Source organism: Prosopis cineraria, unplaced genomic scaffold (assembly GCF_029017545.1).
Source record: "Prosopis cineraria cultivar Desert tree isolate PC_DT_omini unplaced genomic scaffold, ASM2901754v1 PC8, whole genome shotgun sequence".
Classification (NCBI taxonomy): domain Eukaryota; kingdom Viridiplantae; phylum Streptophyta; class Magnoliopsida; order Fabales; family Fabaceae; genus Prosopis; species Prosopis cineraria.
The window spans coordinates 296,274-318,724 of record NW_026555339.1 but is presented as its reverse complement, the minus strand read 5'-3'; the positions used below and the strand labels follow the sequence as shown (position 1 = coordinate 318,724).

Below are 22,451 nucleotides of genomic sequence, written 5' to 3'. Positions count from 1 at the left end.
TAGATACAAGAATTTGTAACCAATTCACACACATTGAAAAGATTAGCCAAGCCAAGTATCTGTCAATAATGTGTGCTATTTTTTAAAACACACGCTAAGTGAACCCTGTATCGAAAACCAATCACGACTGTTATGTACATATTTCTTCCCTTCTCCCTTCTTCATTTTAAATCTCAGCTATGTACAAAGTCTGTTTTTAAAAATGTTTACAATCAATATATTATTTTAAAAATAAATAATAAACTGCATTTAAGATCAGAATAAATCCCTTGACTAACTTCTATATTCAATATCGAAATCAATATATAAGAGTTAAAAAGATAGGCATATTTTTAACTCTGTTTCTTGTCACTCATTGCTTTTCCTTTGCATTGAGCATATTTTTATTTTTTTGGCCTTAGAGCATATTTTTATCTAGAATTGTATATCTTACATGTTTATTATATATTTTATGGATTGTTTTTATAAAAATTAATGACCAATGATTTGTAAATAAATACATCAAGAGCACTGCTATAGATATAAATCCTTTTTTAAGCGGCGACAATAGACCGCCGGGGACGAAGAAGCAATGAAATGAAAAGTGAACGGATAAGACAAAAAATTAAGGGTGGGGGCCTGTGATCACGCAAAGTCGAAAAGAGCACGGGATGCGAGCACCTGCGCTGGAATATATACATTTCTTTCATTTAAAAATATAAAATATTTTTAATTAAATTTTATTTTTTAATAAAATAATTACTTACTTTTAAATTATTTTTATTTTTTAATATTTATCTCTATCATACACCTTATAATAAATATAAAATTATTATTAATAAAAATATTTTTTTAAAAAAAGATAATAATTATACTTCAAATAACTAAAAATATTTTATATTTTTAAATATTTAATTTTTTAAAAAATATTTTATGTTTTTAAATAAAAAAAGTGTGTGTATATATCAAAGAAGAATTTCATTCAAGGGCCGTAGCCGTGACATAATGTTAAACCAAGCTCAAGACAATATGAATTTTTATTGGATGATGTTGGGTTTGATCTGAAATAAAATTATGCAACAAAGTTGCCAAAATATCCTCATTCAATGTGTTGTAGCGAGATAAAAGAAGTAACAAGTGAAGTGAAACATTTAATTAGTTCACCTCTCAATTTAAATCTATAACTTGTTTAGACTATTATCATTATTTTTAAAATTGAACACATTATTTACTATTTTTTTACGTTACTTATCACCTTTACGTTGCAATGAACATGAATACTAATTCTTTAAAAAACTTGTTAATATTTTAACTTTATTTATTAATTCCCTTACATAAATCACTGGCCCTGTAACTTTGTTTGTGAAGTCCACATAGTGAGTTAAAATATATTACTTGTTAAGTTATCATCATACATTGTAAAATTAACTGTATTGCTTATTAAATGTTTTGTCTTGTTAATTTTTTAGAAAAACATAATTTTAAATCTCTGCACTTTATTATAGGTTTTTACTCCTTTTTTAATATTATAAGTTCTCACAATTTTATTTTTTTGATGCTTTGGGTCATTCTAAGGTCTTACATTTTATTTATGGAGGGACTTAAAATATGAAAAATAAAAATGTAGACACCTAAAATATAAAAAAAAAGTGCAGGAACTTATAACAAATAACAAGCAAAGTGTAGAAATTTAAAATTATATTTTTTTAAATTTTTTTATATTACTCAATTCATTGTAAGATATTGTAATTAGGATACTTTGGTATTTTGATTTTTCAGACATAATATTCTACAGTAAAATTTTATATTATGGTAGGTTTGAAATTCTCTCATAAATAAATAAATAAATAAAGTGAGGAGAAAGGTGTGAGAAAGCCAGAAATTTTCATGAAGTTAATATATTCTAAAAGCTTCTTGAATGATTTGAAGTAGACAGAAAGATCTAAAACAATAAAAAAGATACCAAAAGCTCGTGGAATACACTAGCATATTTCAAATGATCCAAACATCTTTAGAATAGTATGGAGAGTATCCGGGGCATTTAAATATTTTAGGAATATCTTTTTTTTATATATCTAGAAAAATTTTCTTGTAAATATTATGATATTTTTTGCAAATATTTTTATAAAATATTATAGAGATCGAATGTATAGTGTTGGATTAGATTAATCCCAATTGTTTATTAAAAAAGTGATAATTTTCTGAAATAAGAGGGAGTTTTATAAATACCTTTTCACCTCTCATTTGCAATTATCAAGTCCACTAACAAAGCTTTTAAATTTATTTACTTAAACTCTCTACTCTCTACTTGAATATTAAGCTCTTCAAGTTTTTTTGTCTATATTATGAGAGTTTGGCCGACTTAACTAAAATTAAAAGATTAATCAAGTTAAAATTGACAAAGTTAAAAAAAAATATAAAGTTTCGGGGCCATGACAAAAAGAGACCTCGAGAGAAATTTTTTTTAAGTAAATTAAATACATCACATCATTTATAATTTGTTTAATAAAAATATAATATTTTTAATATTAAATATATCTTAATTTTGATATTAATGATAATAGAAATAAAAAAGATAAAAAATAAAATATATATTTTTATAAAAATAAAATTAATTAAAAAAATATTATATAAAATTTTATTTAAATTATTTAAAATATTTTAATTGAACAAGATATAGATACCGTGATACGTCCTATTTACTTAAACATTCTCCATGATCCGAAGCGGCTAATCACTTCCGCGGTCGGTGGCGGCGGGAAAACTGACGCATGGCATTTTGGAGAATAAGGAGAGCTACGAGGGACAAAATAGTAAAAAAAAGGAGCCTGGCGTGCTTTATCGCCATGAAGCCTCATCAAAAGTCACCCTGTAACACAATCCCCTGCTCCCTATACACACGTCTGCACATTTCGCTGCCGGCATCTGGCTTCGGCACTATATCACGGATTTTTTATATGTTTAATAGATAGATTCTTATTTTAATAGGTCTAACAGTATAAATAAAAATAATTTCTTAACTATAAATATAAACCATTTATGGAATTGAACATTTCAAATCTAACCGCAACACTGGTACCGATGCTTGGGATGAGAACTGGACCTACCATCACTATCCTCCCATTACATGACTCAGTCCTCTCTCTCCCTCTCCTTCGTTCTCTTCGGAGGCTGGAGAGACAACTGTGTCAGACCCCGAAACCATCACCATCAACCCTGCCCCCAGCGGCCAGAGTACGAGAGAATAGAGTGAGGATCCTGACCCAACGAGAGAGCCTGGACAGCGCCTTTGATATTTGCGCCTAACACTGCCGAGAAGATTTTCAGTGGATCAGGATGATTTAAAGCAAAGGCGGCGAATATTTATTATGCTTTCGCAGTGAGACAGCCCCACTCGTTCTCTTCTCTTGCTCCAATTCATTTTTCATCATAATTATACTATTTTGACGCATTTTTTCCCGATTAATTCCATGACGCGATTTTTGTCTTTGCGGAAACAGCTTCATAACTTCAAAGATAAAGACAGGCAGCGTCTGAGCTACCTATATTCATAAACAACCCCTTCTTAGTTTCTAAACCACACCTTTTCCCAACGAGCACTTTTTGATTCGCAGTACATCTTCTTGCTTTTCCTTCCTTTGGAACCTGCCTTCCAACTATTCCCTCCTTTTAGCGTCATCAATGTCATCACAAGCATGTTGGAAACCGACGAGAAAAACTACGCGAAAAACGAGTCATTAGCGTGAGGCAGTGATGATTTCGGTGCCATGTCTATTGCAGGGCCGACTAGCGTGTTTGAGAGTGCATTCTTCAGCGGAACGCCTTCTCTGGCCAGTAGTTTGGTAAACTGATCCGGGTTTGTCTCTGTTCAATGACTTGGTAGCAGAGGTTAGCAGGCATCACGACGCGCCGAATAGAAAGAGCCATTGTTTTGTTCCTATGGGCGGCTTCGTCGGCAACGGAGAAGTAACTGTTTTTGGTCTAGTCTGAAGGTGTTCCCGTTTTGTTTGAGAGAAAATGAAGTTTATGAAGTTGGGTTCGAAGCCTGGTGCCTTTCTAGCTGATGGAAAGTCTATCAGGTGAGACTTGAGAAACCTTCTTTTCTTTCTTTCCTTAAGCTGCCTTCGAACATGAAGTTATTAGGAGAATGTTCTTTTCGTTTTTCTGGCTTTCGGCGCGGTAGTGCCTGCAGATTCTGGGTCTTGATTTTTCTTTCAATTCGTGTTGTTAAGTGGTTCGAGAATTTTCTGCATTCTTGGATCGTTATAGTCGGAGTATTTGTGAGAGCCATATTAATTCATGTTAGTACAGTTTGTGGTTTTGCATTGAATTCGAACTGAGATTATAAGCGGAGTGAGGCTCTACCACCGGGGGGGTATATTCCTGATTGCGTTGAGAACCGAGAGGAATATGGTCTGTGTGGATAATCATTCCGTTCTATTTCATAATTTTACAAGCACCGTGAAAACACAGCATGGAAAAGAGAATAAAAGATAGACTTCATTGACAGAGATGTCAATATTTAATTTCCGGTGACACAGAAAAAGGAGGAACAGCCTGAAAAAGTAGGAGGTGGTCCACCCTTAACCCTTCGAACTTTGATACATGTATTTTGAGTATGTGGTCCAACCATCGATCATGGCAAAGTTAGCCCCTTTAAACTATACTGTCAATTTTATTACTAACCGGGTTACTTGACTCTGTTTCTCTACCCGCATATATTTCTTCCCTGACTCATAAATGACTATCTTGGCTTGTTAGTGCAGCCGATTAATTACGTATTGAGAATAGATGTTAATTGATAGTTGTTGTTGATAGGTTATTTTTTGAATACGTTGAATTTGAAAATTATGTTTGACAGTGAAATATCACCTGTGCCTTGAGAGTGAGGTTTCATTCATCAGTGACGCAAAAACGAATTCTGCAAAAATTGAAAAGAAAGAAAGGGAAAAGGCCGTGGTGGGTACTGAATTTATTGGGTAGAGTCGTGCCTGGGGTCTGGCCTTAAAGCCGTGTTTCCTAGTAAAAAGAGTTGGCTGAAATATCCTGGCGTAATGTTAACCTTTTATTCTAACATAATTTTTGAATGCAATCTGAATCCTGTACGCACTGCATGAGATCAGTGAGGTGGGTTTTTCCTTTTTCTTGTTTTTCCCCAACAACAACCATTTATATATATATATATATATATATATTTTGGGTCTTTCCTAAAAAACCGTTACCAGCTTGGTGTTCCCATTTCAATGTGTCCAGGTATTCGTCATCTGAATTGACTACAGATATTGTCGTAAATGTTGGCGAAGTCAAGTTTTTCCTGCACAAGGTACAGACAATTTCTGAATCTTTGATTTGTCCTGTTTTGCAAAAATGATCTAGGTAGCCATAGTATGATTGCCAAGTGATAGTTGGAACTGTTTCGTCCTTTGATTTTGTCATGAGATGCAGTTCCCTCTTCTGTCCAAGAGCAATCGATTACAAAAGCTGGTATCGAAAGCTAATGAAGATGATTCTGACGAAATTTTCTTGAATGAATTCCCTGGAGGGGCCAAGGCATTTGAATTATGTGCAAAGTTCTGCTATGGAATGACAGTTACTCTTAATGCCTACAACGTTGTGGCTGCTCGCTGTGCAGCTGAGCATCTTGAAATGACTGAGGATGTTGATAGGGGAAACTTAATTTTTAAAATTGAGGTATTTCTTAACTCAAGCATCTTTCGGAGCTGGAAAGATTCCATAATTGTTCTACAAACTACAAAATCTCTTCTCCCTTGGTCTGAGGATCTGAAGATCATTGGCAGATGTATAGATTCTATAGCTTCTAAAACTTCGGTGGACCCAACTAACATCAGATGGTCCTACACACACAACCGAAAACTAACTGAGCCTGATAGAATTACTGAACACAGGATGACATATAAAGAGAAAGTTGAGTCTGTTCCTAAGGATTGGTGGGTTGAAGATATTTGTGAGCTGGACATTGATCTTTACAAACGAGTAATGATTAATGTGAAGTCAAAGGGAAGAATGGATGGTCCTTTAATTGGGGAGGCACTGAAAACATATGCGATCAGGTGGTTGCCTGATTCTATTGAGGCATTGGTTTCTGAAGCTCATGCACAAAGAAACAAATTTCTGGTGGAAACAATTGTCTGTCTATTACCATCTGACGGTGCTGCGGGTTGTTCTTGTAGTTTCCTTTTGAAGCTATTGAAAGTGGCCATACTAGTAGGTGCAGATGAGTCGTCAAAAGAAGAATTAGTGAAAAGCACCTGCCTTAAATTGCATGAGGCTTCTGTCAAAGATCTACTGATCCCTGCAAGGCCTCCTCAGACTACCATATATGATGTTCAGTTGGTACAATGTCTTTTGAATCGATGCATGAATGAAAAGGGCAGCAGCTGCAATGTGGAAGTTGCAGGGAAGAAAGATAAAGGAAATGACAAAGCAATATTTGCACATATGTTCTTTGTGAAGATCGGTCAGTTGGTGGACAATTTTCTTGTCGAAATTGCACATGATCCGAATCTCAGCCTTTCTAGGTTTGTTGACTTGTCGCAAACAGTACCGGTATTTGCCAGACCAAATCATGATGGTCTGTACAGAGCTATTGACATATACTTGAAGGTATGCTTAATGTGCTCCTTTGATGTTGTTTACAACTTTTCAATGTTACTTGCGGAGCTTTTAATTTTGAGCAATGCTTGTTTATGGTATGAGTAATTGGGCACTATACAGGGCTAGTGACATATACTACTTGGGAACTGTTTGGAATACGTTAGCAGTTCTCTAATAGCATGAATAGTACAAATTCCTTGTGTATTTATCTGATATTAAATTTTGCTATCCGTAACCGAGAATAGAACCTTAATTTGTGCCAGTTTGTTCACTGCTGCTTCCAATAAGCAGCCCTCAATAGGGAAACAGCCTAATTGGTGACAGGTTTTTGTGTTCAGGAGCACCCAAATGTGACAAAAGCTGAAAGGAAGAAGCTATGTGGACTGATGGACGTGAAGAAATTGTCAGTGGATGCATCTATGCATGCCGCACAGAATGAGCAGCTTCCACTTCGGGTTGTAGTGCAGGTTCTCTTTTTTGAGCAGCTCAGAACTTCTGCCAGCGCTCGCGCTCTTGGTGATAAGAATTCATGTAAGCCTTTGACGTACGCAGTGAGCACAGATGAAGAATGTGAGACAATAGTCGGTGAGAAGCACCAATCGCTTGAGAACCAGATGTGTAATTTGAAGATGAAGGAAGAAGAATTCCCCAAGAATGGGAGACTGAGCAAGACAAATAGCAAAAGCAGCAGACGTGGAATGCAATTACTTCCTTCACGTTCAAGGAGAATCTTTGACAAGTTATGGATTGGTGGCAAAGGACAAGGAGAGTACAGGGGATCAGAGACATCAGGAAGTTCAAATAGTCCGACATCTATTGTCCCGGGATACACCAAGTCATCAGGTTCATCATCTAGGCACAGGAGGTACTCTATTTCTTGAGGAGATTATCTTCAGTGAAGCGTAGAGTGCTGGTGTTTGTGGTTACTGTTATTATCTCCTGTGCATGTAAACAGGAAAAAAGTGGCACGAATACTACAGAAAATTTAGTGATTTTTTGGTCTGTCTAATTTGGACATCATTTCGTCGTTTTGTTGTATAGAATCATGATCCTTTATTATTTTTAATGACCCATGTCAGGGAAAATGGTAATGATCCTTCATTGAACTTCTGAAGGATTTAATAACAGGGTCATCCAAAGAAGGGTTATCTGTCACTTGAAAAATGATTAGAGGGTTGAATAAACAAATAAATAAATAAAATCAAACGGTAAGATTTGAGGAGATCAATATATCTTTGTAGTGATATATATTTATTCTACCTTGAATTTTTGGAATTGGAGCTGAGATAAATAAAAAATAAAAACTGAGTGACTTCTCTTGAATTTTGTTTGTTGAAGTTGTAAATTGCATTTCACAAGCTGAAGGGTTGAAGGATTCCAGTTTCCTGCCGAGCACCTTTGGAAACTCGGACAAATATTTCCGGCTCGTGTTGTACTACTATGATGTTGTAGACGCCTGTTTTTTGGACTTTTGTTGTCTGGAGACACTGGGGGGCGTAAGTTCGCTCCGGCTTATGAAGTCATTCAAGCCATTAGTTCTGAATTCTGATATGAATGTTTGATTTGTTCTTAGTCAATCAAGACGGAACGGAACATAGCGCGTTAGGATCGTCACCTTTCATATAATGATTAATGATCCACGGGATGGAAAACATTAGTAATAAATATTTATCTGAATTTTTCATTAGAGTTTGAGTTTTTTTTTTCCTTTCAAAATTTTATCCCTATCTAACCTTTTTCCATGAGAAAGGCAGACTCACACACAATCACTTTAATGTTAAGTTTGAATTTATAGTCTCTTTTAAGAGAGGAAGGTGGTATTGTCATTAGGGCATTAACTGTTGACAAATTTTAAAGTTTTTTTTTACTACTACTTTTACTAATAATAATATTAATGTACCTGCCTTGGCATTGCTGCAAAATTGAATATGCCCTGAAGATTCTTACGAGTATCTGGTTCCTGCCACAGATATTGCTAAAATGAAACATTTTTCATTATATTAATGCTAATATCATTTATAAAAAACTGATTATAATTATATGTTATTTTATTTTTAGTGTTAAGCATTACTGCATAGGCATTAAAAATATGTGCATATTAAGTGATTGCTCGGCAACACATTGTGATATCATTGTTAGCTAGCCGCAACCCCGTGTATTGCACGGGTTGACCTATTAAGGATATGCAAATTTAAAGAATGATAATATTATTTTAGTAACTATAAATATAACACGTGGCACATAATTAAAAGGGAAATGAAATACTGCTTGACAAACGTGAAACGTCATTCTTATTTATGATTACTTAGCTGTAGCTTATGCCAACTAAGCTTATGTCTTGACTAACTTTAGCCTATTCTAGCCAGCGTGCTATATTTCATGAATAACTTGATTCTTGTTCTGGGAAAGCAAAAAAAGACTTGATTCTTGGACGTGACGGAGAGTTCGTCCAAATGCCGGGGGTGGGGGGGGGGGGGGGGAAGAAAGCTCTCAGTTATTATGAAATGTAGTCAGTGTCTTCAGCCGGAAAATCACGCTGATCTCGCACAAGCACAATATCCTCTAATAAAAACGCCAATATCTATCTAGCACAATATTCTCAATAATACAACGTCGAAGTGGCTCTTAAGAGAGTGTGTGTATTTTTTGGGATGAAAAAGTGGCTTTTAAGTTTTAGCAGTGAGTAACGCTATTGCCTTTTAGTTACGAGAACCATTATAGATAATTATATTCGAGTGGCTGAAACAAAATCTTGAATGTAAAAAATATATCACCGAAAAAAAAAAACTAAACTAAAACAAAACCCCCTTTAAATGTAATTACTTTACTGGCTAGTATTTTAGGCATTCAGTTATTGAAAATCTGAAATGGTGGAGTTGGTTTTGTCCTACGAAGAAGTCAACGGGGAGCATCTCAATCTAGCAAGCTAGTGCTTAACAATCCCTAAACATCGTCAGCGATCATCATCTTCTCATAATTACTCCACCCGTCTTGAATTCAAATCACAGTGCACTGTCTGTTCCCCATTAACAGAAGAAGAACAGACACTGTTTATGGCTGCCGCTTGTGGAAGTGTATAGCGCCGTGGCAGGACCCGTATCAAAATGAGACTTCTTCCCAAACAAACAATCCTATTACTAGCTTTCTTTATCTTTTTCACCCCTCTTTCCCACTCACGTGCCCCAGAAGTCTCCCGCCGGCACTGCAAAGCATGGCTCGTGCAATCCATTCCCACCGATATGTCCTACCTCTCCCGCGTTCCCGGCGTTCTCTCTACTGGTTTAATGCCTATTTATACATGCCACCTCCGTTGTTTTTTTTTTCTTTCACTTCTATGTTTTTTGGATTTGGATTTTCTGGAACGAAGTGTGATGTAATTTAGGGGATGTGCTCCGGTGGCTCGCGGCGAACTCTACTCGGCGACTTGACATTATTGCTCAATACTGGCAGCTGGTGGCTTCTCCCCATAATCCTCGCTCAGGAGATTACGGCTACTCCGAAAGTGATATGCACAAATTTGGTGCCCATGAAGGTGCTGCCGTTTATAAAGCCATAGATAATGCTGCTGATCGTAATATTAGGATCAGGTATGATTTAACATGTGTGACCAAGTAGTGACTTTGATACTAAGGCATGTTTGAGAATCACAAATCAACAAACTTTAATTAAGTTGTTTTAGAGAAGGTAATCTGTTGGGATTTCAAATTGAAATCACTGTAGGTTGCTGTCTCATTCAGGAGTATATCCAGACTTCACGAAAGAACCATCTAAACTCGCTTCAGGAAGGTCAAATGTTAAGAATGTGACCTTGTTGCTGGGAGATTGGTGGGGTTCGGGAATTGTTCATGCCAAAGTCTGGATATCAGATAACCGGGACGTATATATTGGATCTGCAAACAATGACTGGAAATCACTTACTCAGGTGATTATGGTTATATTCATGTAAATAGCCAGGTACATTCTTAAGGTTCCTAAGAATGTAGATCAATGAAGCATCAACTCTCCTAATGACACGTCCCATTGGTTTTTCGCCTTTCTTCATGGATCTTAAATATTTGTCTAAAGTTGAAGTTTTTCTTAAAGGCTAATCAATTTAAGATATAAAGATATTTTTTTAGTGTCGGGTAGCCATTGGTTATCTGTTGGATCTATGATGCTTGTTCTGATCACTAGTACTGACTGCTTCAGGTTAAGGAAGTTGGAATCTATCTTACTGGTTGCCCAAGAATAGCTAAAAGAGTTGAAGTCTACTTCAACAATTTATGGACACTCGCATCTCTTAATTCTTCAGCTTACACAAAAACAGTATTTGATCAACAGTGGCAAGTTGAAAGAAAGGTTCCTTGCTGGTCACATTTCGTTGAGCCAACAAGGAGATGCGAGTAAGTCAGGTTCTTGTTATAGAACAAAAGTGTAATTAGAGTTTTTGCCGAAGTTTTTCTAATGTGTCTCTTCAGATACTGGTTAATTGTCATGGTTATCTGCCTCGATGCATTTTTGATATCATCAGGCTTTGTGGTTTTGATATAGTGTTGTGCAGGTTTATGCTCTATGAAAATTTTCTTCCCTATTTGGAGTTTCATGTTTATGGGAGCATTAGAATTTGAAATTAGTTTTAGAGATAAGTGTTAAAAGGTTGATGAAGGATTCAATATTATTCACATTAAAAGTAGTGTCTAGCATGGTTGCAGACATGAGAGAGGTAAGAATACTCTTCATAAATGAGGTTTAAATTGCATATAAAAACAGTTGAAGATGGATGGAAATCAATGTAGAGTGAGGTAAGACTACTCTTCATGTTTTTGACATATTTACAATATCTAATCATGTTATCACAGGTCTCCTCTTCCTCGGTATGTAGAGACTCCCCATGTTGCAGGGTATCCTGTTCTCTCTGATCCCTACATGTTTAGAGTTTCAATTGAGACTCCTGGAAGCAACTGTTCAACAAAGCTTCCCCGAGCTAGCTATCTCTCCTTTGCCCCTCCTGAGGTAAGGAGCTTGACTTTTAACAATCTGATAGGTGATATGCATCCCTCAACTGTAGTCATCAGAATTGGTTTTTATCGTTTGTTTTGTCTTGTTTTTTAATGTCATTGTTGAGAGACCAGCTTAGTGTTTAAGATGAGACCATACTAAGCGCAAATGAGGTAGAAGTGACATCCTTGCGTGTGATTCTACTATCATACAGAATTTCACTCTGGCATATAATTTTTCTTGCTCCTTTTTCTTTATTTTTTTTTAATTGTTGTTTGGGTTACAAGTCAGGGTAAAGGAGATGTGATGGCCAGAGAGCTAGGACTACCATTTTTTAATTATTGATAAAACCGTCCAATGACTGGCATAGATAAAGGGGCCCTTAGATACTTAGCACTTGCAATATTTGTTGTTCGATTTAACCAAACAATAGGCTGGCTTGAGAAGCACTTCTCTTCAAGCCATGATTGATAATAATCAATACCTCGCCGCCTCTTTTGATAGCTTTACCTCAAATTGGGGAATTATTTCTCATGATCACTCTTTTAGATTGCTGCAGAACCTTAGATTTAGTTTGGGATAAAGGACTTAGGCTATGTTGGTTCTGATTCTCTTCTCGGATTGTAAAGTTTGTCCATTTTCTTTAACGTATATGTAATTTACTTGAAATAGACTATTCTTGGGATGCCCATTATATTAATCTCTGAAATTTCGTTCTGCATATCCATGGGTAAGTGAATTGCTTTTCTTATTCAATTTATTTTAATTCATAAATGGTGAATGATAAATGACTCAGTTAAGCCGGTTTATTGTTTTGCTGTAACTTTCTTTGCCTGTACCCCAAAATATGATATCTGAAGCTACATATATGCAATAGAGTGGCAATGTTACTGTATTGAGATTATTGATTGTAATATGATTGCAAGCATTGCCGGATACTTTTTAGCACTGTTTATCAGCAATTCAGAAATGTCTTTATAGCATTTCCGTTGAAGATTTTTGTAATGTTATGGACTTATGGTACACGGTAAACCCCAAATAACGTGTAAACACCAAAGTACTTTTTCATTCCACACCATTACATGTATCCTTCGTCTATTTATACTAACATAGGTTGGATGGGTTCCCGCCAAATTAATTGACTGCCCCTCACTTCCAAACAATTCTTTAACTATCCCCTAATTCCCATGGATCATATTAAATCCGTTTGGAAAGAAAGTACACATTTCCGGAAGCTCATATTCGACTTTTAATGTTACCTTGACCGTCTTAATTTTTTTTTTTACCATGATTATATGGTTGCAGCTGTCATTTGGCAAGTATCAGGCTGATGAACAGGCTTGGGTCGATACAATTAAATCTGTGGGAATGAAGGAGACAGTTAGGATCAACACCATGGACTGGCTGGGTCAGTCACAGTATGCTGACCAAACTGTTTACTGGTCATCCCTATCCTCTGCGATATCAGAGGTAAATTTATTTCTTTAAGTGGTCTTGTTCTTGATTCACCAAATTCTCTAACTTCTGTCTCACAAAATTAGTTTGGGAATTTTTTCTCCGGAAAAGAAATAAATTAACGCATTCATATCTTTGTGCCTTGGCAATATTCTTTCCCGTTGCAGCACTATGAACTCAACCTGTAGAACTAACAATTTTTTTTTTTTCAAGTTTGAACGAATTTTTTGGTTTCAAGAGCTATTTAGTAACCACATACTTTATATATTCTTTCTACCAGGTTGTGTTTTCCAAGAATGCAACAGTAAAAATATTGGTGGCTTATTGGAGTCACTTCATCAGTAGCACGGATGTGTACCTGAAGTATCTCCTATACTCCAACAATCTCTGCTCATCTTCAAAGTACCATAAATGCTCTGGAAAAGTTGAGATCAAGTACTATGTGGTTCCAGGTTTCAATTCGACAGGGCCTGCCATTAAGAACGGAGCCAGTACAGGAAATACATACCCTGGTTTTACGAGGGTCAATCATGGAAAATACGCAGTTAGTGACGTACGGGCTCACATTGGAACTAGCAACCTCATATGGGACTACTTTTATACCACATCAGGAGTCAGCTTTGGAACACACAACCCTGCCATTGTTTCCCAACTTCAGGAGATTTTTGATGCTGACTGGAATTCACCCTATTGTGTCCCGGTTGAAAAACTGGAACAACGCCTTTCTTCTTCATTCTAGGAGTGCTTGTTTTCATTTATGTTTTGATGCTGACGGGAATTTCAAATTGGTGATTTGATTTGTGGGCAATATAATATTTATCTTCATGAATCGCAACGTCATCTGATGAGTCAGTTTATTGGAACAATGGTCAGGATTAAAACGACTTTCACGAGTAACGGTCACACTGTCTGATCGTCCATTTGGTGACCCATGAAAAAGTTGTTGCTGAATGAAGCCAATATATGCACTACACCTTGCCTGAGCTTCTCTCTCCATCTTTTTCTGTACTTCTCTGGTCTTTTTTTGTAATAAAAAATCACTTACAAAATTGTTTGAGCATAAGATTTTAAATTTTTACCGACACATGTTGGGTGCAATAAAAGAGACTAATCTTTAACTTGTTTGAATTTTTGTTAAGAGTGTAAGGTGCTCAGATTTAATGCTCAAATTATGAATTCCTCCAATTTAACTTTGTATGACTGTTTGTTTCATCATATAAACATCAAACATCTGTTCTTAAAGAAAAACGGCAGATATTAGCAAGTGCAAGGTGGATCGTGGAGAAATGTGAAACAATCATCCCTGTTTCTTATCCTTTTTACATCGATGTCTTCCATGTCCGGTTCCCGTTTGGGTTCCTTAACCTCGATAAACTGGGTGCTCACTGGAGAAGTAGTTTTGGATAACTAATGTTTATATCCGTCCGTAACAAGAATCAGATAAATAATTCTGCGTTACATGACTTTTTATTCTCGTGGTCTAAAGCTACAAAGCTGACTTTCTCTCGCTCCCCTCCCCCCTGTAATTAATTATATAGAGCTGACTTTTGCAGGTAAAGCACAAGGAAGTTGACAGTGCACGATCATGCAAGATTTTGCATGATCCTATGAACAAGGACATTACTTTTCAACAACTCGGGATTCTATAACGGCTTCAATCAAGACGGCGTACAAGGTACTCGACCTCAACATCCTTTGTAAGAGGGATAATCCATTTCTCGTAAAGGCGAGAAACTAGGGTAGGCTTGACCTTGTAACTCGGCACGTCGCCGTCGTCGTCACGCTCAAGGCTCACTTCTTGGCCAAACACCATTGCCTTCTTTTCAACCCTCTTCCTCACCATCTCTTCTACGCTCTCCACTGTCAACAGTTTCATCAATCCTTCTCTGTCCTGCATTAGTCATAACCCAATCCTTTAAATGGAGCTCAACCAATAGATTTTGTATATTCCCTACACATGAAACATTATTAAATAAATATACCTGAGCTCGAATTAAAGGCTCGTAGTCCCGAGGGGATTCCTTGAATTTAACCTCTGCTACGAATTTTCCGTAGTGGATCCTTCTGGAGATGGCCTGCATAAATTTCAATTTCATATCGTGTACACTGTCAACAGACACTGATGAGATAGCTAGGCTAGCTCTCAAGGAGCTGGTAATTAAAGATGCCTCTCCATAACTCCAAGACCACATACCTGCAATAAGGAAAGATCACTAGCTGCAGTTTGTGCGTAGTTACCATCATCACCGGAAGCAACAATCAGTGGAAGCACCTCATGAAAATAAACTTTCCAGATGGACTTGTTTATGTTGACTGAAGAGGCTCCAGGGTGCAAAATCTAAACAAGTCAAGTTTAAAAGGAATCCTAATTTAATTTTTTTCTTTGCATAATGAACTGAGGAAAAACACACCAGAGTCATGGTGAATCACCTTAGAGAAGGGGTAATCAGGCACAAGTGACGGTGATAAATTTTCTGGGAAGAAGGGGTTCTCTTCGGGGCTTTTGAATCTACCTGCCTGTAGAATACCACAATATGTAATGTACGCCCATGCACTTTCTAAAGTAATATCTATTATAATAAGTTTGTATTTATGTTTTCTATGTATGGCTGTCACTTATAATGTTAATTCATGAATTCATCACATTACCCATTGCCTCATTCGACAGACGTGACAAACACAATAACGACAAAATTGAGATGTCAAAATAGGCAAGTCAAGAAACAATAGAAAGGGAGAAACAAGGTGATACATAGATAGTACCTTTGCTTGAATGTGCTCGGTGTTCTTGACGAGGAAGTCGAGAAGCGAGCCACGGAAATGGGGAATGGTCAGGTAAGGTTGATCGTAGGTGTGTGAATTGAGAGGGAACTTAGCCCTCTCGATGAGATTAAGAATGATGGTATCCTCTTGTCTCTCCAAAGCCTCCCTTATTGAATCCAGCGTGTACTCATTCCCGGACTCAGAGTTCGATGATTCTGCTGCTGCTTCCATTCTGCGCGTCTCAGCAGAAACCACCACCAGCAGAAGAAGCGGTAGCATTCCCAATCGAAACATCATACGGTTAGTTCAAAATGTTTGGAATGATGAATAAATGAAAGATGAATCTAAGGCAGTGTTGAATGAGCGACGAGAAAGTTGATTACAAAACAGGAAAGAAGGGAAATGGGGACAATTGATGGAACATGGAGATATGAATATTATATAGAAATGAAAGGGTCAACTGTACTAAACGCTATTCATGACATAATACATGAAGATGCTGGCCAATAATGTTCGAAATGATGATATAGCTAGAGAGGAAATTTAATTAGAAGAGGAAATAAGGGTTTACTTTTCCTAGGTGGAACTCCAAAACGGGGTTTTGAACTTTTGACGATGAGATTATGGAAGAGAGGCGGCAGCTTCCGGCGGTGTATGTACAAGAGAGAAAACTTAGTGAGAAAGCATCGTGGCACATATATATATATATATATATATGTTGAGGCGCGCAGAAGAAGTTGGTTGGAGAGTCCAGATGGACAAAGACAACAATGGTGCGTGCGTGGTTAAGGAATGGACGAGGGAACCGTTATTGTGGGACCCCGTTCCCGCGGTTGTCTTCCTTCTGAAACAACCCTAACATTGTCTCCACGCGACACGCCGACACCCATCTGTTTCCCGCTCTCCAGCCGCTTTCTTCACCGCTAACTTCAAGCAATATGCAATGGGTTTCCACGGCAGAGTTCGCGTATGTATAGTACTATTTTCTTTTAGCTTATTTTATAGTATAACCTTTTTCTGCTTTGAATTCTAACAACATATGTATAATTAGGTCTAACATTTATACCTCTTCAGTTTTACCAATTCATTACGTCTCACTAGAACAACGCGATTCGTGGAAGTTTTCAGTTGTTGGTATTCATATTCGATTAAAAACGTGAAACAACGAGGTTGTGAGAATGCTGTGAATTCTTAAACGTAGAAAATATAATAAAAGTTTATCCATGGAAAGATAATCGACCATAACCCTAAAACAACGAATTCATTACATTACAACAGAAAAATTCGCTGTAGACAAGTTGTCTGTTCTCTGTGCGTGTTTTTTTCCTTTGAAATTTTAATTAAATCCAAGTAATTAGAGGAAGGATTCTCTACTGTTTTAATCTCTTCTTTCTCCTTTGAAATTGATGGGAAATGGAGATTATCCTTTCTCAACAATTGCTATTCATCACTAACTGGATATATTGGTTATCTGACTATTTACTAGTAGAAAATTGTTGAGTAGTTTTAGGATAATTGAGATGCACATAAATTTATAAATTACTTCCTCCGAGTTACGATATAATTAAGTCATTTTAACTAATTTAATTTTCTAAAAAAAGGTTGGTTAAAATTTTAATGTTTTAAAAATTTTCATATTTTTTCAACCGTGACATGCTTGAATATAATAAATATAACATTTGACTTATTCAAAATATCCTTATTAATATTACTCAATAAAATAAGAGTATAATTGAAAAAATAATATATAACACCTACCTAATGCCCGATGCTTTGATCTAGAGGGAATATATATTACACATTAATTTTAGAGGATTTAAATTCAGCTGGATGATTAGGAGTGCGGAGGCCACTCCCTCTTAAATTTTTTAAATGCAGCGCGGCTGTCCATAGTAAGACTTGAATTAAAATTTACTGAACGTGTGTGTGTGTGTGTGTGTGTGTGAAACGTATTTTAAAAAAATTATCATGAAATATATACACAATTATTTAAAAGATAACCACTTAGGTAATTCAGACGATAAAGAATTGAGGACATGGTGGACAGATGGTTTAGAATTCAACCCCTCCAGAGGAATTGCTTAAAATATTTTATATTAAAAAAATTAAAAATATATAACATTGTTAGTGATGATTGACCAAAAAAATTGTGAGTGATGAAGAGAGCGAGGGAAATTTGTAAATGGAATTCGTGGGATTTAGTCAGCCAATTATGGGAGTGGGAGTTAGTTGAAGGTTGAAATCATCATTAAGTAGTACTCATGATGCCATGCCGAAGCGCTATATTTAATATCAATCTCTTTCTGAAAATTGATGGTCAGACCCCTCAGAGGTCTTGGGGACGTTGCCAATTTCACTAGTCAATATAAGCAGCTGGGACGAGTGGCCATTTTTATTGTTTGTTATATTGTCACTGTCCCTTCCATGTTTGACTATGCCTAAAGTAAACTACTCTTTTGACATCTGAGAGTGACATTAAATTGAGTCACAACTATAATCTTTTTCTATGACCCAAACCAAGCAGTCTCTCTAATCTTATTGGTATAACCAAAAAAAACCCATGCATCTATAACCATATATCCTTTATGCTGCCAAACTAGCTAGAGTAACCGAACACTAACACTCACTTGTTTTGCTGTCGTGTTAAGTTTTTTTTGCTCTTTTAATTAGTTGTTGAAGATACGTGAGAGAGCTTTTAATTAGTGGTAAATTTATGAAGAACGAATGACTTGAACGGAAACGTTGTGCAGCGTGATGTCATCCGGAATGACATAAGCTGATAATCCTTCGTGTACAAATTAACAAAGATTGAATTCACTTTCCTTTTTCACCATATGCACTGCAAGAATCCAACGTGTTTCAGGCTGTAGAGAAGATTTATTAAGTTTCGAGTCCTCTGGTGAGAAATTACGGATCCGGCATGCATGGTTGTATTTCAATATTCAAATAGGAAAATTCCAAGACCTTGCGCATGTCCTTAACCTAGACTCTAACCTCCATTTCGATCTTATATATGGACCAGTTAAATTGTTTTTACTGTGGCTGTTCAGTTCCTGTTTATTTCCTCTCCATTCAGTTAGTCTTTCCCAGGCTGGCAATCTCAATTCAGAGGCCTCGAAATTCTTTTTTTTTCCCCCCGGGTTACATTATATTGCATGTCCAGTTTGTCTGTTTGTGTTTCTGCATAGTCTTTGTGTTCCTATAGTCTCTGCAATTCTTTGCTTAATCATGTGTTTCATGCACGTTCTTTCTTTGTTTTAATACAACTGATTTTCCAATCGAGAAAAAATGGCCTGTCCGGTTCTAATCTGCATGCGAGGCCGCACGTCATTAAACATTAATTCAACTTCAATATTAATATGCCCTTTCAATCTCACTGATGGTAGAGTATTTTGGTTTTTTAGCTGAGCTTTGGGCGTGTGTCATGGGTCTGAAATGTGCATGGGATAAAGGTATTCGAGAAGGGGAGTTGTCATGCGATTGTCGGGAGGTGCTGGACATTTTACAGGGGGGTGATATTGAGCTTCATGAGCACTCTGCAGCAATCCAAGAAGCACGTTCTTGCAGCAAAGGGATTGGAGAATTTCGGTTAAGCACATTCATTCCCAGAGATTGCAACGTGGAAGCGGACATTTGTGCCAAGAAAGCTTTAGATGCTGCATTTCCTTCGTACTGAAGACCTTCATAGCTTTCCCTGTTTTGAGCCTCCCTAGGCTTTGTCTTTTGTTTTGTTTTTGATTAGGCTTTGCGTTTTTTTCAGTTTCCCTTGTTATAAAAAAAGAGTATGTTGGTTTTACTGAGGTTATAAATCACTGGGTCAACGTTGACTATGTGTATGAAAGCGTACATGATTCGATTCTTCAAAGAAGATGACGAATCATTAACCATTCCGGATTGGTCAAATATGTACGGCGCATTTGATTCTGCCTGTAACTGTGTCGGCTCCATCTCTTTTCATGAATCTTCCCAGCTTGTATCACTTAACCTAGCCCTTATTTGAGCTTTTTCTATATATGTGATCACTATTTAATGGCCACCTAATTATAGCACTTGTAAGAAAAAATGGCACAGATTAAGGAGGAATACTTAGCACAAGAATGTGCCAATTAATAATTTATACATCACTGCTATCCGCAGTCTCTGAAACAGTGGGCGACATGAATACACATGATAATCAATTAATATTAATTAGAAGCAAGGTTTAAAATTCTTCCGGAAATGGCGGTGGCAAGCGCTGCTGTAAAGTTGGGATCTCTAGTCAAAGAAGTAGCCATTTGTTGAACCAAACACTGCTGCATTGACTTTGCACCATTTTCAGCCATTGCTCCTGAATCAAGGGCTCCATCGCTTTCTCTCTGGGTTGACGCTAGTAATGGTATTTCAGATCCATCTCGTCCATGGTTGTGCTCTCCCTCGTAGGTTGCCACCAACACTGTCGGGTCTTCTGCACTCCTTTGCACCTATCATTAATCGTCGTGGAGATCATCATTTTTGGGGAATAAAACAAGAGGGTTAATTTTAGTATCAATCAAATACCTTCTTCTTCACCGGGCAGCTTGGTGCAAAGGAGCACCTGAAGTAAGCTCTGGGAGAAGGGTTATCTCGAGTCACCTTCTGACCATATTTCCTCCACTGATAGCCATCCCTCACATACTGTGCAATACAATCATACCAATAACCACGCTTATTTAGTTACTGCAAGCTACCAAATTCACTGACAGGCTATGACAAAACTGATTGACAGGCGAAAGCAAGGCACTTCTTTGATTAAACTTTAGACCATCAAACTAAAAGAAAAATCAAGGCTATAAGAACTGGTTTAGCTTGTTATACATAGCTACCTAGTACTCTCAGTATAAAAGCTGATGCATATGAGAAGAATTTTTCGAACCATTCATAGTAGCAGACAGTAGCCGGCCGGTAAGATTTTAAAAGTCAAAGCAAAGATTGATGGGAATAATTAGCTCTACAGACTAAAATTGATGATTAATTGCATACATTTTCTTTCGGTGTACCGTCATTGATACAATTATACAAAGACAGGACATTAGAGAACTTACTAAGCCGGTATCTGATGCTTGGGTGCGCAGAAGGACTCTGGAAACCTTAGCGGCTGGCCTTCTGAATGATGAATCTTCGTCAGTGATGTTCCTGCACTCGGTATTGCCGCTAACACTAATATTACCGATACAGGCATCCGTCTCGGCCTTTCTTTTCCTTGGTTGATTAGTTTGATCCTTTTCATCAGGATTATTGGTGTTCACGATCATCACTTGGCTCAGTTGCTTCTTCAAGAGATTGTAGTTCTGACACATGTGTGTCAATCTCTCGGTTAGCTTCTTGTTCTCACTGCTTAAACGGTGCAACTCTTGCACCAAATCCTCAGCCTGCAACGATCACGAAACTCTCTCGGTCCATTACCAGGCAAGACAGAACTAGTTTGAAATTAACGAAGAACAAGGATTAATGAGTTTGTAAGTTAGTTCATTTTTACGAACCGCGTTAACTTTTGTGTCCCGAGGAACCACGTTGAGGTTGAGAGAAGTATCCACGCATGCTGAGTCCATATCAGAATTTGCTTCGCAGCGAAGGAAAGTCAGGAAGAGTACAGAGAAAAAGAGACCGATAGTTTAAAACTAAAATGAAACAGTTCATGAAACCAAACCAACAAGATGACAATAAATAGAAGAGGAGAGAAGACTTGAATTGATTTTGATTATTATTCGAGAGGCAATAAGGAAAGTTGCTGGAAATGACGAAGGCGATAAGGCACTTGTTTTACAGTTTCTTCGACCGTCAAAAGTTGCCATGTGTATATAAAACAATGCATCTAATGACGCGCTCTAATATGTCGGCTTGCATGGAAGAGGGTGTAAATTAGAAGGATGTGACGGTTGAAATAAATTGATTTTCGCGATTTTGATGTTCTTCATTGACCCACACCTTACCATTATCTCATTGACTTTAAGGTGCCTCTTCCGGAGGGTCAGTCTCATCTTGCCGGGTCTCTACGTTTTTCAATATTTAAAAGTGTTTCTGTGTTCCTTCTTGGTAAGTGCACCTAAATAATTGTTAGTTAATTTTGGCCAAAAAGGAAAAGAACTAAAATAGCAGTTGATCTAACAAGGAGAAAAAGCCAAAAGCTTGAGATAGAATAAACACGCTATAGATCTAACATATATAGGAGGATAATGGGAAAAGTGTATATAGATGCCGGATTAATTCCGAGTCGAATGAGAAAGACCGTGTAGAAGACGAACGGCACGGAAGAGGACGAAAATACAGGGAGATGAATAAGAATCAAAATTCAAAAGAATTCGAGAAGGGGGGGGGGGCAGGTAACGCGTAAATGGAAAAGAGGATTCAAAGAGACCTTGACTAACGTGTAAATGCAGTCGTGTGATATATGACCCCTACACTTATCCAACTCTCTCACTCTAATCCCACTATCACAGTGATGGCCAAGCATTTCGCAATTAGTTGATGTATGGGATTCGACGATATACAACCAAGTCGTGTTTGAAACGATAAAATGGGACCGTAGCAGTTTACACCAAATCATACAGTCCAGTCATGCATCCTTCTAGGCGCATTTCATCCTCAAGTCACCAACTAATATTCTCTCAAGGACACGCGCATATCCTTCATTCAATCGACTTCAT

General features: G+C 37.0%; 4 protein-coding genes across 7 annotated transcripts; 2 read left to right on the top strand and 2 right to left on the bottom strand.

The window, feature by feature from the left end:
• Nucleotides 1-3,057: 3,057 nt before the first annotated feature.
• Nucleotides 3,058-7,721, top strand: LOC129317209 (BTB/POZ domain-containing protein NPY1). Of its 2 annotated transcripts, none has more exons than XM_054961575.1 (4): nt 3,058-4,058; nt 5,233-5,302; nt 5,425-6,603; nt 6,933-7,721. In XM_054961575.1, the coding sequence occupies exons 1-4, from the start codon at nt 3,997-3,999 to the stop codon at nt 7,473-7,475; spliced, it is 1,854 nt and encodes a 617-aa protein (XP_054817550.1). In that variant the 5' UTR covers nt 3,058-3,996; the 3' UTR covers nt 7,476-7,721. The 2 variants fall into 2 exon arrangements, with proteins under 2 accessions (XP_054817550.1, XP_054817551.1); XM_054961576.1 differs by lacking the exon at nt 3,058-4,058 and adding an exon at nt 4,084-5,106.
• Nucleotides 7,722-9,461: 1,740 nt separating this feature from the next.
• On the top strand, nt 9,462-13,855 carry LOC129317122 (uncharacterized). Of its 2 annotated transcripts, none has more exons than XM_054961481.1 (7): nt 9,462-9,873; nt 9,977-10,181; nt 10,332-10,516; nt 10,783-10,976; nt 11,433-11,586; nt 12,877-13,041; nt 13,307-13,855. In XM_054961481.1, the coding sequence occupies exons 2-7, from the start codon at nt 10,154-10,156 to the stop codon at nt 13,763-13,765; spliced, it is 1,185 nt and encodes a 394-aa protein (XP_054817456.1). In that variant the 5' UTR covers nt 9,462-9,873; nt 9,977-10,153; the 3' UTR covers nt 13,766-13,855. The 2 variants fall into 2 exon arrangements, with proteins under 2 accessions (XP_054817456.1, XP_054817455.1); XM_054961480.1 differs by having other exon boundaries at nt 10,315-10,516.
• A 565-nt stretch (nt 13,856-14,420) lies between these two features.
• On the bottom strand, nt 14,421-16,459 carry LOC129318892 (chorismate mutase 2-like). 2 transcript variants are annotated; one of them, XM_054963888.1, is made up of 6 exons: nt 16,361-16,459; nt 15,790-16,021; nt 15,457-15,543; nt 15,221-15,364; nt 15,009-15,101; nt 14,421-14,917 (listed from the first exon to the last, which is right to left on the bottom strand). In XM_054963888.1, the coding sequence occupies exons 2-6, from the start codon at nt 16,018-16,020 to the stop codon at nt 14,681-14,683; spliced, it is 792 nt and encodes a 263-aa protein (XP_054819863.1). In that variant the 5' UTR covers nt 16,021; nt 16,361-16,459; the 3' UTR covers nt 14,421-14,680. The 2 variants fall into 2 exon arrangements, with proteins under 2 accessions (XP_054819863.1, XP_054819862.1); XM_054963887.1 differs by lacking the exon at nt 16,361-16,459 and having other exon boundaries at nt 15,790-16,295.
• Nucleotides 16,460-19,861: 3,402 nt separating this feature from the next.
• LOC129318830 (probable WRKY transcription factor 40) lies at nt 19,862-21,591 on the bottom strand. The gene is made up of 4 exons (XM_054963796.1): nt 21,288-21,591; nt 20,850-21,176; nt 20,326-20,442; nt 19,862-20,249 (listed from the first exon to the last, which is right to left on the bottom strand). The coding sequence occupies exons 1-4, from the start codon at nt 21,354-21,356 to the stop codon at nt 19,974-19,976; spliced, it is 789 nt and encodes a 262-aa protein (XP_054819771.1). The 5' UTR covers nt 21,357-21,591; the 3' UTR covers nt 19,862-19,973.
• Nucleotides 21,592-22,451: the final 860 nt, after the last annotated feature.